Raw genomic sequence first — 20,222 nt, forward strand, 5'->3', positions numbered from 1 at the left:
GGGTTGAATGCCTTTAATGAGGATACTTATATTTCAGAACCTGAAGATATTACAGAACTGAAAATTTGTATATGGGACCTCCTTTAAAAATAAAGAAACACGTATTTTTTAGTTTTTGGAAAATCCAATTAATGGCATTTAAACAGGAGTGACAAATTGGGGTGAATTTTTTGAAAGACTATATCTACAGAATATCTTGGAAACGTAAAATGTTACATACGTAAAAAGTGGGTGTTTGGAATCTCCTGTAAATGTAAAGAAACATAGGTGATTTGTTTTTTGAAACTCCACTTAAGGGGAACTCAAATGGGTGAAATTTTAAAATGAGAATTTTTACAATATATCTAAAAAACTTAACATGTTACAGAAGTGAAAATGGTATTTTTTATCTCTATTAAACATAACGAATCGTGTATTTTTAGTTTTCGGAAATACCACTTGGGTGGTGGGGGGTGGGTAAAAGTGACTGAAAATGGTGTTGAATTCTTTTAATTAGGGTACTGATATCTCAAAAATGAAGATGTTACAGACGTGAAATTCGATATTTGCAATCTGCTTTAAAAGTAAAGAAAGACGTATTCTCGGAAAATCCAATGAAGGGGGGTGGGGGTGGGGTGAAAGAATTAAAATTTAATTGACTTAATTGTATGAGAATGCATACATCTAATAAAAACTAAAGTTGTTACACACGTGAAAATTCGTATTTAGATCTCCTTTAAAAACAAAGAAAAACGCGTTTTGGTGGGGAAACCATCTTGGAGGGTGGGAGTGTAAAGGAGTTGAATTACTTTCATGGGGACACATAAATCAAAAACTGAAGAAGTTAGAGTCGTGATAATTGGTATTTAGAAGATCTTTTACTATTAAAGAAACAAGTATTTTTTGCGGGAAAATTCACTTAGGGGGCGGGGGGAAGAGTAGTGTGAAATGAAGTGAAAAAAGTAAATTATTTTTATGGGGATACTTATATCTCAAAACTGAAGGCAATAGACGTGAACATTGGTGTTTGGAATCTCCTTTAAACATAAAGAAACAAGCCTTCTTTTAATTTATGTTTTTTGGGGGGGGGGGGGGGTGGCGGTAAATAAACTTAACGGCGGTGGGGTGTAGGAGGAGGTGAGAACAATTGATTTTACTGTTCTTAATGTACTTATAAGTATCCTCCGTTGCTCAGGCGGCAGCGCGCCGGCCTCTCACAGCTGGGTTCCGTGGTTCAAATCCCGGTCACTCCATGTGACATTTGTGCTGGAAAAAACGGTGACGGGAAAGGTTTTTCTCCGGATACTCCGGTTTTCCCTGTCATAAGCCATTCCAGCAACACATAATAGTAATAATAATAATAATAATAATAATAATAATAATAATAATAATAATGTTCCGGACCGTCGTCAAATGTACGAACCGCGCTGGAAACGGCTCCTGGACGGGTAATGACTAAGAATGCAGTCCGGCCGCGGGTTCAGTGCCGCCAAAGCACCCAATATGACACCACGCCGGATCTCCTGAAGGATTTTATACATTTTAAAATTATTATAGGAAAAGATGGCAAAGATTTACGGACCCAACTGACCGGGAGGAATACCTGAGCCTAGCCCGGGAAGTATGAAATCGATTGCTGGAAAGGAAGATTGAAAAATGGGAGGAAACGTGCCGGAATCTAATAGAAAACAAGTCAGATCGCGAATTTCGGCGGATTATATATCTTAAACAATAAGCATTCAATTATAAATTTCAGTATAATACCATAGCGAAGCACGGGTATCTTGCTAGTCATCTATATATATAAAATAACTTGTCCTGACTGACTGACTGATTCATCATCGCCGAGCCAAAACTACTGGACATACAGAAATGAAATTTTGGGCATAGATTCATATTAAGATGTAGGTGCTCGCTGAGAGAGGATTTTTGGATATTCCGTTGCTAAGGGGGTGAAAAGGGGGGTGTAATTTTAAAATGAGTGTATCCATATCTCAAAACTTTAAAAGTTTACAGATGTAAAAATTGGTATTTAAAATCTTCTTTAAAATTAAGGAAACACGTACTTTTTTGTTTTCAGAAAATCCCAATAGGAGGGGTGAAAAAGGGTGAAAATGGGGGGAAAATGGGTTGAGTGCCTTAATCAGGATACCGGTACTTATATCTCAGAACCTGAAGATATTACAGACCTGAAAATTGGTGTTTGGGATCTCCTTTAAAAATAAAGAAACACGTATTTTTTTTGTTTTTGGAAAATCCATTTAATGGGAGGGTGAAAATGGGGGGATTTTTAAAATGAGTGATTCTATATCTCCAACTTTTAAAGTTTGCAGATGTAAAAATTGGTATTTAGAATCTTCATTAAAAATAAAGAAACACGTATTTTTTAGTTTTTGGAAAATCCAATTAATGGCGGTTAAACAGGAGTGAAAATTTGGGGGAATTTTTTGAAATACTATATCCACAGAATATCTTAGAAACGTAAAATGTTACAGGCGTAAAAAGTGGGTGTTTGGAATCTCCTGTAAATGTAAAGAAACATAGGTGATTTGTTTTTGTAAACTCCGCTTAAGGGGAACTCAAAAGGGGTGAAATTTTAAAATGAGAATTTTTACAGTATATCTAAAAAAAACTTAACATGTTACAGAAGTGAAAAATGGTATTTTTTATCTCTTTTAAACATAAAGAAACGTGTATTTTTAGTTTCCGGAAATGCCACTCGGGTGGAAGTGCGGGGGGGTAAAAGTGACTGAAAATGGTGTTGAATTCTTTTAATTAGCCTACTGATATCCCAAAAATGAAGATGTTACAGACGTGAAATTTGATATTTACAATCTGCTTTAAAAGTAAAGAAACACGTATTCTCGGAAAATCCCTTGAAGGCGGGGGGGGGGGTGAAAGAATTGAAAAATTAATTGACTTAATTCTATGAGAATACATACATCTAATAAATATAAAGTTGTTACAGACGTGACAATTCATATTTGGATCTCCTTTAAAAACAAAGAAAAACGCATTTGGTGGGGAAACCATCTTGGAGGGCGGGAGTGTAAAGGAGTTGAATTCCTTTCATGAGGACACATAAATCAAAAACTCTGAAGAAGTTAGAGTCATGATAATTGGTATTTAGAAGATCCTTTACTATTAAAGAAACAAGTATTTTTTGAGGGGAAGATTCACTTCGGGGGGGGGGGGGGGGGGAGAATTGTGAAATGAAGTGAAAAAAGTAAATTATTTTTATGGGGATACTTATATCTCAAAACTGAAGGTAATAGGCGTGAACATTGGTGTTTGAAATCTCCCTTAAACATAAAGAAACAAGCATTATTTTAATATTCGGGGGGGGGGGTGGCGGTAAATAAACTTAACGGCGGTGGGGTGTAGAAGGAGGTGTATCCAATTGATTTTACTGTTATTAATGTACTTATAAGTATCCTCCGTTGCTCAGGCGGCAGTGCGCCGGCCTCTCACAGCTGGGTGCCGTGGTTCAAATCCCGGTCACTCCATGTGACATTCGTGCTGGACAAAACGGAGGCGGGACAGGTTTTTCTCCGGATACTCCGGTCTTCCCTGTCATCAGCCATTCCAGCAACACATAATAGTAATAATAATAATAATATTCCGGACCGTCGTCAAATATGCGGACCGCGCTGGTAACGGCTCCTGGACAAATGACTAAGAATGCAGTCCGGCCGCGGGTTCAGTGCCGCCAAGGCACCCAATATGACACCACGCCGGATCTCCTGAAGGATTTTATCCATATTAAAAATGAGTATAGGAAAAGATGGCAAAGATTTACGGACCCAACTGACCGGGAGGAATACCTGAGCCTAGCCCGGGAAGTACGAAATCGATTGCTGGAAAGGAAGATTGAAAAATGGGAGGAAACGTGCCGTGAAATAATAGAAAACCAGTCAGATCGGGAATTTTGGTGGATTCTCGCAGAAAACGAGTCAGTTCGCGAATTTCGGCGGATTATATATCTAAAACAATAAGCATTCAATTATAAATTTCAGTATAATACCGTAGCGAAGCACGGGTATCTTGCTAGTCTATATATATAAATAAAGTAACTTGTCCTGACTGACTGATTCATTATCACCGAACCAAAACTACTGGACATAAAGAAATGAAATTTTGATGATAAATTCATATTAACATCTAGGTGCTCGCTAAGAGAGGATTTTTGGATATTCCGTCGCTAAGGGGGTGAAATTTTAAAATGAGTATCTATATCTCAAAACTTTAAGTTTACAGATGTGAAAATTGGTATTTAGAATCTTCATTAAAAATAAAGAAACACGTATATTTTTGTTTTCGGAAAATCCCAATGGGAGGGGTGAAAAAGGGGTTGAATGCCTTTAATGAGGATACTTATATCTCAGAAACTGAAGATATTACAGACCTGAAAATTGGTGTTTGGGATCTCCTTTAAAAATAAAGAAACACGTACTTTTTTGTTTTTGGAAAATCCAATTAATGGGGGGTGGGGGGTGGAAAAGGGGGTGAATGTTTAAAAAGAGTGTATCTATATCTCAAAACTATTAAAGTTTATAGATGTAAAAATTGGTATTTAGAATCTCCTTTAAAAATAAAGAAACACGTACCTTAATGATGGGCTACTTGGACCCTTAAGGTGTTACTTGGACCCATATGAAAAAAGTGTTTTCATCTTCTCAAGCCCGTTATACAATGTGATATCCAAATATTTTGCTGTTCCTTCCGTTAGGTGGCATCACAATGTAGGACTATGCACGTTCAAACTAGTTGTGCAGTAATCCACTAAGCAGCAGTGCGGTCTATACAGTGGTTTGACTAAAAGTGACGCGATTTGTTCGTTACAAACTTATCTGTCTACTGTATTTTCATGGAAGCCAGACCATTGGTAAGTAAACATGTGAGCAATTACATGTAGGGCAATAACATGCCGTAGGATTCTTTCTCAGATGTAGCAAGGTTTTTGTAAAAATTTGTGATATATAGTGAGTACGCATAACCACGAGGTCCAAGTAGCCTGCAACATTTAATTTATCCTACAGAATGTGATAACTGGCCTTTTTTTCTATATTTTACACACTTTATAATGTAACTTCGTTCTCTGTTTTTCAGAGGTCTGAGCATTATGTTGTACAAATATAGAAGACTGCCTGGAAGTCGAAAATATGCAGATTATACTGACCAACAACTTGAAGAATGATTAGCAGTGATTCAGTCAGAGCAAACGTCACAAAGGCAAGCTGAATAAGTCTTTAAAGTAAGTCGATCAACCATCAAGAGAAGATTATAAAACAAATCCAGTCAGAAACCGGGTAATCCCAAAGTGTTTACTGAACAAGAAGAGGTAGCCTTCGTGAGCCACTTTGACAAAGTGTGCGATTTTTTTATTTCTCTTAGTTAATTGAAATGAATTAGTGACATTAGAACAGACAAACTAGCACAGAGGTATTAAGATTTAGTTATAAAAATATCTTGTTCAAAACTGAAATAAATTGTCTAGTGCCTATCATCTGGTTGTTATTAAAATGTTTGCTGTGTGTTTTTCAGTGTATGCAAATAGTGTTATTAAAGAACCTGAGTCCTACTTACAATAGTTTTATAATGGGAAAACATAACATGGGTTCAAGTAGCCCAAACATGAGTGTTACGTGGACCCTATTTTCAAAAAGCACCCCTGTACATTGTTTCAATACATATAATTAAAACTACTCCCGAGCTTTGAAATAACACCTACAGTTATATAAAATAAAAGTTATCGGGCCCATTTTAAATTTTTATTCGACTAATAAAGCAAAAAAGTGGAAAAGGACTTGAAAAAGTGTCCAAGTAAACCGTGTTGACGGTATTTTATTGTTTTTGGAAAATCCCAATAGGAAGGGTGGAAAAGGATGAAAAAGAGGTTGAATGCCTTTAATGAGGCTACTTATATTTCAGCACCTGAAGATATTACAGAACTGAAAATATGTATATGGGATCTCCTTTAAAAATAAAGAAACACTTAATTTTTGGCTTTGGAAAATCCAATTAAATGGTGATTAAACAGGAGTGACAAATTGGGGTGAATTTTTTGAAATACTATATCCACAGAATATCTTAGAAACGTAAAATGTTACAGGCGTAAAAAGTGGGTGTTTGGAATCTCCTGTAAATGTAAAGAAACATAGGTGATTTGTTTTTGTAAACTCCGCTTAAGGGGAACTCAAAAGGGGGTGAAATTTTAAAATGAGAATTTTTACAGTATATCTCAAAAAAACTTAACATGTTACAGAAGTGAAAAATTGTATTTTTTATCTCTATTAAAATAAAGAAACGTGTATTTTTATTTTTCAGAAATACCACTTCGCTGGCAGTAGGGGGGTGTTAAAAGTGACTGAAAATGGTGTTGAATTCTTTTAATTAGGCTACTGATATCTCGAAAATGAAGATGTTACAGACGTGAAATTTGATATTTGGAATCTGCTTTAAAAGTAAAGGAACACGTATTCTCGAAAAATCGAATGAAGGGTGGGGAGGTGAAAGAATTGAAAAATTAAATGACTTAATTGTATGAGAATAGATACATCTAATAAAAACTTTTTACAGATGTGAAAATTGGTATTTGGATCTCCTTTAAAAACAAAGAAAAGCACGTTTTGGGGGGGAAACCATCTTGGGGGGGGGGGGGGGTAAAAAGGAGTTTAATTCCTGTCATGAGGACACACAAATCAAAAACGGAAGAAGTTAGAGTCGTGATAATTGGTATTTAGAAGATACTTCACTATTAAAGAAACATGTATTTTTTACTGGATAATTCACTCGGGGGGTGGGGGGGGGGGGGGTGAAAGGAAGTGGAAAAAAAGTGAATTATTTTTATAGGGCTACTTATATCTCAAAACTGAAGGTAACAGCCGTGAACATTGGTGTTTGGAATCTCCTTTAAACATAAAGAAACACGCCTTCTTTTAATTTTTTTGGGGTGTGTGGGGGTAAATAAACTTAACGGCGGTGGGGTGTAAAAGGAGGTGAGACTAATTGATCTTACTGTTCATAATGTACTTATAAGGAGTCTCCATTGCTCAGGCGGCAGCGCGCCGGCCTCTCACAGCTGGGTTCCGTGGTTCAAATCGCGGTCACTCCATGCGATATTCGTGCTCGACAAAACAGAGGCGGGACAGGTTTTTCTCCGGACACTCAGGTTTTCCCTGTCATCATTCATTCCAGCAACACTATCCAATATTTCATTTCATTTGCCATTCATCGATCATTGCCCCAGAGGAGTGCTTCGGCAGCCGGCACAATTTCTATTGTCGCTGCTAGATCGGGCTTTATTCATTCCATTCCTGACCCTATCGAATGACAGGAAACAGGCTGTAGATTTTCAATGTACTTATTCTGATCATAAACCGATCATTTTTAAAACCGATCATTTTTAATCTTTTTTGGGTTCGTTTTTAAGAGCCATCTTTTCCTATGGAGATCCTTCTTAGATTGCAGTAGATTCTCCTGGCATATAAAAAAAAATGTAAACACATTTGAAATAAACGATAGGAATGAGATTGACCGTCAAATTATTTACCTCTATAAAAGGTCAATAATGCACGGAAGTATGTCATTCGTATCGCCAGAAATCCCGCACACTTGTCTACGCGCGGCAATGGTGCTGGTCACATTGTCAACAATGACAATGGCAGCAGATGTAATTTACCGCCAAGTAGCGGTCTTGCATCTTGCTGTGGGGTCCAGAACATCTAATAATAATAATAATAATAATGATGATAATGATAATAATGTTGTGGACCGTCATCAAATGTTCGGACCGCGCTGGAAACAGGTCCTGGACGGGTAAGACTAAAGAAACATAAATATTGTTTTCAGATAATCCCGTTAAGAGGAACTGAAAAACGGGGGGGGGGGGGGGGGGTGAATTTTTAAAATAATCTATCTACAGTCCCTATATCTCAAAAACTTAACATGTTGCAGACGTGAACATTGGTATTTGGAATCTCCTTTAAAATAAGGAGACACATAATGTTTGGTTTTCGTGAAAACCCCTTCACGGGGTGAAAGAATTGAAAAAAAATTAGTCGAATTATTTGTATGAGAATGTATATATACACCAAAAAATATAAAGATGTTACAAACGAATATCCTTTAAAAATAAAGAAGCATGCATTTTTTGAAGATGCTACAGACATGAAAATTTGTACTTTGAATTTCCTTTCAAAGTAAAGAAACACGTAATCTGTCTTCTTTGGAAAATCCACTTAGAGGGGGGGTGAATTAATTGAAAAATTAGTTCAATTATTTTTATGAGTATATTTATATCTCAAAACTTAAGATGTTGCCGACGTGAAAATTAGTATTTGGAATTTCTTTAAAAATAAACACGCATTTGGGGGGGGAATGAACTTGGCGGCGAGGGCACTGAAAAAGGAGTTTAATTCCTTTATATGAGGATACACATATCTCAAAACTGAAGATGTTACATTTGTGATAATTGTCATTTTGAAGCTCCTTTTTTAAATAAAAACATTTTTTTTTGTTTTCGGAACATTCACTTAAGGGGGAGGGTGAAAGGAAGTGAAAAATTTAATTCTTTTCCTGGAGAAACTTATATCTCAAATACTTAGGGTCTTACTAATAAAAAGTCCTTATACCGTTGTTTAACTCTTGTTTAGTTATACAGTGAATAAACCCTGTATAAGCGTTTTACATTTTTCTTACTAATAAACGAGGTATACGCATTGTATTACTAAACAGCACATATACACTCGTTCCAAGGAGTAGGAATCTCTTCCTGTAGTTCACTGACGTATTTCGCACGTTCACCGCCTTTATGATCGCTTCTGCTGGTTATCTACGAGCAAAACTTTCCGGAAAGTCGCACAGTAGCACGGCATATCGAAAAGGCAGTGGCAGCACTAAGTGAGACAGCTGGAAATTCGCTTATATTGATATCAACATTTCTTCAGCTTGCTTGTGTAATGATCGCCGAAAAAAGAAATGGAATGGCTTAAGAAAAGATCAATAGCTCTTAACTGGGATAGTACGGAAAACGTAAGCAATTGTAATTCAATCGGCGGGTTGAAAAGGGTACACATTCCAAAATCCTTCCTTTTCAGGAGAAAGGAAAACCTGTTTTGTAGCTAAACGAAAGGTTAGATCAAAAAAGTTTCTATTAGGCATTTATACATCACATTTCTACGTATTCAACTACAAAGTTTGGAAATCATATTACGTACGGTTTTCAAGTTATACCATTTTTTATGTCAAGGAATATGTCCCTTTTTATACTCAAATTTGAGAAAGATCTAAGATCTTTGTAGAGGCAGATAATGTATAATAAACTCGCAATTTAAAGTCTATTAAGCAGTAACACCTTATTACACAAACATACGCCCAACCATTATTTCCTTTTATAGTTATTCCTTGTCATTCCGTGAGACAGCTGGAAATTGACTTATATTGATATCAACATTTCTTCAGCTTGCTTGTGTAATGGACGCTAAAAAAAGAAATGGAAAAGCTTAAGAAAATATCAAAAGCTCCTAACTGGGGTAGTTCGGAAAACGTAAGCAATTGCAACTGAATCGGCGAGTTGAAAAGGGTACACATTCCAAAAACCTTACTTTTCAGGAGAAAGGAAAACCTGTTTTGTAGCTAAACGAAAGGTTAGATCAAAAAAGTTTCTATTAGGCATTTATACATCACATTTCTACGTATTCAACTACAAAGTATGGAAATCATATTACGTATGGTTTTCAAGTTATGCCACTTTTTATCTCGAGGAATATGTCCCCTTGTATACGGTAGGTACTCAATTAAGAAAGATCTTTGTAGGGGCAGATAGTGTATAATAAACTCGCAATATCAAAGGTCTATTAAGCTGTAACATATTTTTACACAAAAATACGCCCAACCATCATTTCTTTTATAGTTATTCATTGTCATTCCGTCTCTTTAAAGTGTTTTACTTTACGAAGATGTCTAGCTTCCATAACCTCTGAATGGTGTACGGTACCGTATGTCTTCTATGTTTAAAATATCGTGAAGATCATCAACGTTATCGTCATTCTTTCAACGTGTGCTCAATGTTAAATGGATAAGTCGAATATTTTACAACGATTATATTACTGTCGACAATAAATACCACGAAAATAAACTGCTCGCTCGTTTCTTTTTTTCCCGCTACACGCTGCTATACAACGCTTATACTAGGGTCCTGGACTGTATAAGCAATTCAGTGAATAACTATAACAGATGTATACATAGGAGGCTTATACACGGTTTATTAGTAACGAATTTCGCGTAAACGGTGTATAAACCTTGTATAAAAGTTATACACCGTTTATTAGTAAGACGGTTAAGGTTACACATGGGAAAATTTGTATTTGGAATCACCTTAAAAAATAAAGAAGCATGCATTTTTGGAGGGGGGAGGAATCAACAGGCTGGGGTGGAAAAGGAGTTGAATTATTTTTATGAGGATACTTATATCTCAAAAAGTGAACAAGTTACAGACGTGAAAATTAGTATTTGGAATCTCCTTGAAAATGAAGAAACGTGCATTCGGTTTGGATTTTTTTTTTTTTTAAATCGACGTAAGGGGTGTGGGGTTGAAAATAAGCAAATAAGGAGTTGAAATATGTTTATGAGAATACTTTATCTTAAAAACTGAAGCTGTGTCAAACGTGAAGGTTGGTATTTTGAATTTCCTTTCAAAATAAAGAACACAAATTTTCGTTTCCGGAAAGTCCACTTAAGGCAGGAGAGGGGTGGGAAGAAGTGAAGAAGAAGAAGACAAAGAAATTTAATTATTCTTATGAGTAGACATTTATCTAAAAGACTGAAGGTGTTACAAACCATGGGACATGAAAACTGGCATTTGGAATCTCCTTTAAAAGTAATGAAACACGTATTTTTTGGTTTTCAGAAAATCCAGTTAAGGGACTGAAAAGAATTGGAAGAGCGGGTGAATTTTTAAAATGAATACCGGTATATCTACATTACATGTCAAAAACTTAACATGTTAAAGACAAGAAACTTGGTATTTGGAAAGTCCTTTAAAAATACAGGAACCTGTACGTTTTTGTTTTCAGAGAAAGCAGTTAACAGGGGTTGAAAAGAAGTGAAAAGTAGTTGAATTATTTTTATGCGGATACTTATATCTTAAAAAGTGAAGATGTCACAGACATGAAAATTGGTATTTGGAATCTCCTCTAAAAATAAAGAAACATGTAATTTTGCTTTCGGAAAATACATTTAGACATAGGTGGGGGAAGGACTGATCTATGGGTTGAATTCTTTTTATGGGGATTCTTATGTATATCTCAAAAACTGTAGATGTTACAGTTGTGGGAATAGGTATTTGGAATCTCCTTTAAAAATAAACACGTATTTACTTTTTTTCGACCTGAGAGAAGACTGTTTCTCACATGTACAGTTCTATGTCGCATGGCCGTCTTAACCCCAAAAGGTAATAGCAAAAATATGGTTTACAAAGAATTTCTGGGGTAAATGAAACTCAACTTTGTGGTGAGTTTTTATACTTTAGGAATTTTCAGATATTGTCTTAGTACAATGCCGAGGAACAATTACTTTGTTCAAATTACGAAATCCACGCGAGCGAAGCCACGGGTAATTGCTAGTTGATATATATAAGAAAACATAAAGGTCCAATAATAGTGCCTTGAGGAATTCCCCTCTTAATTCATACAGGGACAGATAAAGCTTCGCCTACTCTAATTCTCTGAGTTCTATTTTGTAGAAACAGAACCAACCATTCAGTCACCATTGTCAAGTAAAATTGCACTCATTTTTGCCAGTAGTCTCCCATGATCCACCCTATCAAATGCCTTAGATAGGTCAATCGCAATACAGTCCAATTAACCTCCTGAATAAAGGATATCCGCTACATCTTGCTGGAAACCTACAAGTTGAGCTTCAGTGGAATAACCTTTCCTAAACCCAAACTGCCTTCTATCAAACCAGTTATTAATTTTGCAAACATGTCTTATATAATCAGAAAGAATGCCTTCCCAAAGCTTACATGCAATGCAAGTCAAACTGACTGGCCTGTAATTTTCCACTTTATGTCCATCACCCTTTACTTCATAAACAGGGGCTACTATAGCAACTCTCCATTTGTTTGGTATAGCACCTTCATGCAAACAATAATCAAATAAGTACTTCAGATATGGTACTATATCCCAACTCATTGTCTTTAGTATATCCCCCAAGACCTTATCAATTCCAGCTGCTTTTCTAGTTTTCAACTTTTGTATCTTACTGTAAATGTCATTGTTGCCATAGGTAAATTTTAATACTTCTTTACTATTAGTCACCTCCTCTATCTGGACATTATCCTTGTAACCAACAATCTTTACATACTGCTGACTGAACACTTCTGCCATTTGAAGATCCTCGCATTCACACTCCCCTTGTTCATTAATAATTCCTGGAATATCCTTCTTGGAGCCTGTTTCTGCCTTAAAGTACCTATACATACTCTTCCATTTTTCACTAAAATTTGTATGGCCACCAATTATGCTTGCCATCATGTTATCCTTAGCTGACTTTTCACTTTTCTTTTCATCTCATAGTAATTGAAAACCTTTAAGGTTAGTTCTCTTGCTGCAAATTAATGATCTATGTGGATATTACAGTGATAACCTGCATTTTCGTAAAGATTCCCTGGACCCTTCGCAGACAATAGGTTGGAGATAACACGGCGCGGTTCGGACGATGTCACAGTCACAGAGGTTAGAAATTTAACACTGTCTCGAATGATGATAGAAGGGGGCTGCCAACTTAAGAACTAGTTACAAGACCAGGCTAGTGAAATTATTATTGGTCTGGCTTGGTTAGATCCGACTTGTAACAAGACAATTGGGCAGGGGGCAGACATCTAGCATCCCATACACTCTCCAAGGTACGACACGATTAATCACCCTGTGACTAATTAAGAAGTACCCAGTGGACCCTGTGACAATTTAAAACTGCACTATTTAGTTATTTTCAACAAAATTGGCAGCCCTAGCCGGCCAATAGCAACAAAGGAAATGGTGGTAAATCTGATTATTTACAGTGCCTCCGTTTTAATTCCTGTAAATAAGAATACTTCTGCGGGTCTGTTAGTGGGTAGAGTGAGGTTGCGCGTGAATAACCTGCGCACACCTTTCCAGCTTACAAGATCCCTGCTCAAGGTTAGCAAATCAGAATCACTCTTACATTCTCGCATACCAGGTTCCCACTATTCTATGCTGGATTATTGAATGATGAATATGGGAAAATGACAGTTCCGGAAACAATGCATCGAGGTTCTACTGTATTAGTAAAATGTACAAATATCAATTTTTTCTGGATTACAAACATATCTTTACCTTTAATGTGTAATAATGAAACAAAAGTATATCCTTTTTATGAAGTATTGTTCATTCAAGGGCACCTAAAACTGCAGGTTAAAGCAGTATCGAGCCTGGCAAAACTTATTCCGTGAATTCATGCAATGCTTCCTGTACTGCGCTCTGAGCAACTTCTGGACTGTCCTGTTGGCACAACACAAATTCTTCCTTCTTGACTGCAGTCCAAGTTGATAATCAGACAACAATTTTTAATGTCCAACATATAGAAAAATAAGAGTCAAACTAGGTTCAAATCCCATGTACAGGAAAAACCTCTCCATAGCTCCTTGTCGTTCTTAACACTGCTCCCTTACGGGAAGGAAAATGTACACTAATTCACAAAAAATATGCGACTGCCATCGAACTACACTGTACTAGCGTCAATGCATAAGAACACCCTTCACACTGAATGATTCCAGTACAGAAACATCGACCAGAGGAACTGTATACGAACATGTCCAAATTATCACTATTCAATTCAGATAACAAAGTTACAGGATGATAAGTGTGAACACCTCTGCACCTTCAATGCAGGACTCTTCATCCCAAATAACATTCTGCACGACTGTTTCTCACGCTTGCCTTCTGTAACCTACAGCGCATCTCAGAAATATATTTCCAACTCCCAAGAAACCTACTTCTATCCTACCCCGACACTGCAGTAAACATTCCAGTAATAGATATTCCTACCTTATTGCTTCGAAAAATATTCTCCTCATAAACATAACAAGCCAATTTCTGATACTCAAGAAGGTAATGCTGAAGCTAGCAACCAATACCTTCCAGTATGGAAAATAAAACACTGATCTATGATCTCAGGTGTTCAATACTCACCAAGATTTTCTTCTACTGCCCGGGTGCCTGGAACATTAAGTTCCTTCAAATGCTCCACGCTGTGCACCATGGGAAAATCTTTCAAAGTCCTGACAGCACTGAATGGACACACTGCACTGCGCTCATTTGCAAGCAGTATCGAGCCTGGCAGAACGTGTTCCGTGATTTCATGCAACGCTTCCTGTACTGCACGCTGAGTGACTTCTGGACTGTCCTGTTGGCACAATTCAAATTCTTAATAACACAATCATACAAACCAATAGGTCTGGACTGACAGAGTAAAAAATACCCACCACAGAAATCCCATGATAAGGAATTCCTTGGGGCAAACTCTTGTATAAAATTTCAAGATTATCCAAGACTACCAAGGAAATTTTAAGTCTATGGTTGAAATTTGTCCGTCAACCATACAGTGAATTTAATACCCTGTCACTAACATACATAGGCTGGATAAAAAGTAAGGGCAATATCAGTATCATATATACCTAGCTTTAATAAGATAGTAATCAGTTACATTGTGTCAAAGTACTCTTGCCCATGACAACCACACTTGCTCACACAGTGTAACTGCTTCCATCCCTCATCATGCCCCGCAGTGACAGCATTGGATCCTACTAAAGAATGGATAGCAGCTTCCCTAATCATAAAATTTCCTGCAAAAGGTCCTTTAACTTTTGCAAAAAGAAAATAACTGCACCAAGTCAGAACTGGTGAATTACGTGGAACAGAAGCGCCCTAGACCGCCTCCATCAGCAAAAACTGTGCCCTGCACAAGGTGGTGGAGTAAGTGATATTCATTGCAGCATATGACATTCACTGAGATACTGTGCCATGCAGGCTGATTGTTAAACTGTCAATGTATCTTGATGCTGGAAAATCTTCCCCTCCCACTCTAATCCTCCACGACAATGCATTGTGCCATGATCACAATGTAAACAGTCACTTGCCTCTTGAAACTATGCAAGGACAATATTGACAAAATTCCTTCAAATCATCCATGACTTTCCAGACTTGCATACAAAATACTCAAGACACCAATACATCAACAAACAGTCACTTTGGACTGCTAAGGTGAACTGGAAAGTACAAAACAGAGCATTTGAGTGAATGCACAGGATGAAAACTGGTGCAAATACAGTAGAAGTCTGCTACAGCAAGAACCCTGCTTTAACGACAGCTTTATTTCTGTCCATTGAAATTTTCACATATTACAGTGAGAACTCTGATGCATCCATTATTAAGGGTGACTGAGAGTGTCTTTTTTATTCTCGATATTTGTGCACTCTATTGAATGCAATCGATCGTCTTCGGTACTATTTTCTTGTTACGTGCATTACTGAGTGCTCACCAACATTCAAAGGTCATGTTAGAGTCTATTAGTAATACCAAGTATTTATAATACCTGTCAAATGGTGTACAGTAAACAAAACAGGAGAAACATGTTTTTGTAATAAATGCATAAATAATGTGGCGATAGCAGCTGTTAAGTGTGGTATGGGGATAGATTCATCTAATCAATACAAATTTGTTTACTATAAAAACACACACACACACGACTAATTTCGACACAGCCTTATAAATTAACCTAGAAATAGAATTGGCATAGTACATAACTAACTAGCTGATGTGCCTGTGCTTCATAATGGAATTCTTCATTGCATACGTAATACTAGGTTAAGTAGTGCACACATTGTGAGAAATGTGTGTTAAATTGCACAGCTCTTCACATTACCCCAGAAATGCGATGGGAAAGTCACCAATACATCTTTTCTCATCTCCAAACTGGGTTAAGGAGTCTTTACCATGATAGCAGGTTCACTTGCCTACTGCCAGTCACAATCGAGTGGGGCAGATTTCATTATAATGGTACACACTCTCCACCTACCATTCCACATCCTCTGAAATTGTGCCTTTGTGGTTTTCCCAACCAAAGTCGCCATAATGTAGGTCATTACGATGACGTCAGTGGGAATGTCTTGAATAAAAGCAATGCCATCATATGAAATACTCGATCAAATGAAAAACCGCACTTTTTCTCACTTTTAACGAACAGTACTATGCTGCAGATCTGTCGGAAGTTCCAGAGCTAGAATGATCCCATCACAGATAGCCATGAACACCCCTCTGCCATTATTCTGTTTAGTGTGCACACAGCTCATTCAAATCAGCGCCTCAGGGTAGGTATCGAAAAGTTGGAATACTATGATGAACCAGTGTGTTACGAACCAACAGAGTCAAAAAATTTATGAACCAGAGGAATGGCATACTAAAGAAAAGTTATCTATACTCCGCACGGCTTTACTTCTAAATTCAAATTTCAGAAAATAAATTAAAATCTCTTCACCTATGTTGCCAGCACCCTAGTGCTGCGAGAACAGCTAATGCAATAAGACCATGGTAAACAGCCCTCATAATATTAATACCGTACACAGAAAAGCTAATGAATCGGGACTGGAAACAAATTCAAAAAATCTGCACATACTAACAACATCCGACACTATAAAAAGAATACATTATTAAGAATAAAAAGAGTATGATGAAATAACATCACTCACGGCTAATGGCTGGCACAGGAAGGAGGTTATGGCCTACAAAGAGAATATTCCACTGATCTCAGAGTCACTTTCTTTCCACGTACCTTTCCCGAACTACACTGAGACGTTCTAACCACGCACAAACTAAGTACACTAACCAATATACGAACATAAATAAAACTACAGCTATTTTTATACACTGATGTGCTGAACCTGTATTGCACTAACTTATGCTATGGTAAACTATAAAGTACGCTATACTGTACTAAACTAGGGAGACTAATATGATAAACACAAGTTACTGAAGAAAAATGCAAAAGATCGCAAAGCGTACAGAATACCATACACGCTGAGCGAGAAGGGCTAACCACGTGGTGAATGTAAATATTAGATTTGGCAACCAGGTTTCGAGATCACATTTTGCCGATAAGTCTATATGAATGGCAGCTTGGAATTGGTTGGATGTCTGTGTTTAAGTGCATAACCACCAAACAGAACGAAAATCGGCCAAAATGTGAATTTAGAAGTTAAGTGCGGAATATAACTCCCCAGTTCACTCCCACAAATATTCAGACAGTCCGTTTTACTTGGTGTGCAGCAGCAATCCCATTTATCAGAGACAAGTGCCAACAGAAGAGACAAAGCACACCACAAAAAATGGTGGTCCATGTAATCTTATTATTGATCAGTTTTATTGAGCTATCGATGTTGCAGGCCTTCGTATTTAGTTTTCTTCCGACTTTGTGATATCAGGGCATCTAATGTAAAAGGAGTCCTTTCCTAATGACTCCCTCTTCTCTTATTCTTAAAGCGATAGTTCCTTTATGACCTTTTCTCTTTTATAATCATCTTCATAGTTTTCTTTGTTGATATGGACCGATGACCATGCATTTTTACACCTTTAGACAATCGTGACAAAAGTCATCGCCAGTTACAACTGAACAATATTTCCATGTCAGCAATGCTCAGCGATGATATGGACTAAGCAACAAAAGTCTAAATTCATGAATTCTCTTATCATAGTCGTCCCCTTGCATGGGTGTGGGGGGGGGGGGGGGGCAGTAGAAGAACACCCATGGTATCCCCTGCCTGTCGTAGGAGGCAACTAAAAGTGGCCCCAGGGGCTCTGAACTTGGGAGTGTGGGATGGCGAAGACGCGGCCCTTCGCTGAGTCCTGGCATTGCTTCCACATACTTGCGTCATGCTCCTCACTTTCATCTATCCTATCCGACCTATCTTTGTCAACTCATTCTATTCTGACTTCGAAAGTATTACGTATGGTGGCGTAGAATCTATTTTCACACCCTCCACGGTGCTCATCTTTCTTACACCGATACCTTCATTTTTCGACGTGTCAGACCCCTTCCATTTGTTCTCTCTGATTAATGTTATATAGAGGATGGTTGAACAGTTAGTTGTACTTCCTCAAAAAACAATAACCTTTTACTAGTTGCTTTACGTCACACCGACAGATAGGTCGTATGGTGACGGTGGGAAGGAAACAGGAATGGGAAACCACAGAAAACCATTTTCAGGGTTGCCGACAGTAGGGTTCGAACCCACTACCTCCTGGATAAAAGCTCACAGCTGCACGCTCCTCACCGCATGGCCAACTCGAAAAAAAAAAAAAAAAAAAAAAAATCACCACCACCACACTTATCATAGTCAGTACGGAAAAACTGAATAAGACATAAATGATCGGAAATTGTATTCTCTACAATGTTTGTTATGCAGTACTTTTCAATAAGACCAATAACATAGGTATTTAAAAATTACATTTTAGGCGCCTTCACCTACACTACCATTTCATCCAGAGTGAATAAAATTATTTATAGCCTAGACTGTAGCTACTTTTTCCCCAACTTTGCGTACAGATTTTCATTTGCCCCTTTTCTCGTGGCTCGGCATTAATATGGACTTTACAACAATAATCCAAATTCATTAAGGTGACACACCGGAGATAAAAATATATTTTTACCTAATGCATGGATTTTCACGAAACTTTGTGGGAATGTCACCTACATAAAAGTAGAGATAACAAAAAAATTTCATTCATATACAATTAATAGTTTTTCAAAAAACTGTTCAAATTTTTTTAAATGTTTTATTCCATTTTTTTCATGAAATTGAAATAACATGATAATGTAAATTTGTAATTAGGTAGATAATATGTCTTTTAAAAGCAATGCGTATCAATTTTTCTGTACATAATTTATATAAGGAGATATATTGTACTTAAGTTTGTGTAATTTTTACGATCTAAAATTTAGGACTTAAAAATCTCACCTACTTAAAAAATTCTGCAATCAAAATTCCATATGCAGGTTTCTTAACACATTGCTGACCGGATGCTTGAGCTTATCACATACCTTGTGGACCGGACATTTTTCTACTAAGCATACTAGGGTGCACTTGATTATAAAAATGTAAATAAATATTAAACCAGTCAATGTTTTATCTTTCCAATGCCCCTAGTAGTAATGGATCTGCCTTTACAAAACCATCTTCAGTGTCAATTCCTAACACACCATTAATGTTTACATCACTGTCGTCATCAGAATCACTTGAATAAATAAGTACACTAGGTAAATTACAACCTGTAGAAGCTTTAATATCACTTCCACTATCACTCTCACATTCAGTTTCCACTAATTCATTAGACTATTCCCATTTGAACGATCATCGGCATATAATTTGTCTAAAATATCGTCGTCAGCTAACACCGTATTCCGCGGGCGCTCCATCTTGTCATTGACTGAACCGGCAGAAAGAAAGTCGACGTTTCGAAACTAAATCAAAGAATAAAAGAGGCCGTGAATGAAAAGTGGCAGATATACATCTACGATTTATTCTATTCAATGTGCACGTCCAAAATAGTTCAAGATATGGTCAAGAGATGTCACAGGAAGACCGAAAACAATGTCGTGAATAAAACCGAGATTTCTCGGGGCCCGTCACCTACCGCTGGCGAGCGTACGAGATTTCTCGGGGCCCATCACCCATGTGTTAATATAGCTGTGATACATATACCATACAAATTTTGTTAGAATTGGCTGAATATTATGGGAGAAAAATGGGATTTAAGTGTAAACATTACAATTGGCAGGAAAATTAAGCCAAAGTTCAAGTGGTGTTTTCTTCCCGATTCATTATCTAAAGTTCACCAGAACTGTATGTTTTTCCTCCTCCTCCTTCTTCTCCTCCTCCTCCTCCTCCAAAGAACAGAAAATGATTCACCTGTATTTTGTTTTTTACAATGCTACCTTTCCTAAGTCGAAGTTATGGGGATTGTACTTTCTGTCATGTCATGAATGTTTGGTATAGGTGCAGAACTTACATGGCTTGAAGTTGATGCAACACCTTCCTGATGAGAACAATCTGATTTGAATAACATTTCACGACCTTTTGTTCCCAATATCTTCGATGGAGACTCCTGTCCGGTAATAGCTGATCCCCATCTCTTTCCTAACAAAAGTACAGCAATTCATCACTTAGC

General features: G+C 37.1%; 1 protein-coding gene across 1 annotated transcript in view; it reads right to left on the reverse strand.

Annotated features, from left to right (window-relative positions):
* LOC136863329 (uncharacterized) overlaps nt 1-20,222 on the reverse strand; it is a 78,418-nt gene that overhangs the window by 35,993 nt on the left and 22,203 nt on the right. The window contains exon 4 of the mRNA XM_067139715.2: nt 14,193-14,406. Within this exon, the coding sequence (XP_066995816.1) occupies nt 14,193-14,406 (214 nt within the window). The remainder of the gene's footprint in view (nt 1-14,192; nt 14,407-20,222) is intronic.

This window comes from Anabrus simplex, chromosome 2 (assembly GCF_040414725.1).
Source record: "Anabrus simplex isolate iqAnaSimp1 chromosome 2, ASM4041472v1, whole genome shotgun sequence".
Lineage (NCBI taxonomy): Eukaryota > Metazoa > Arthropoda > Insecta > Orthoptera > Tettigoniidae > Anabrus > Anabrus simplex.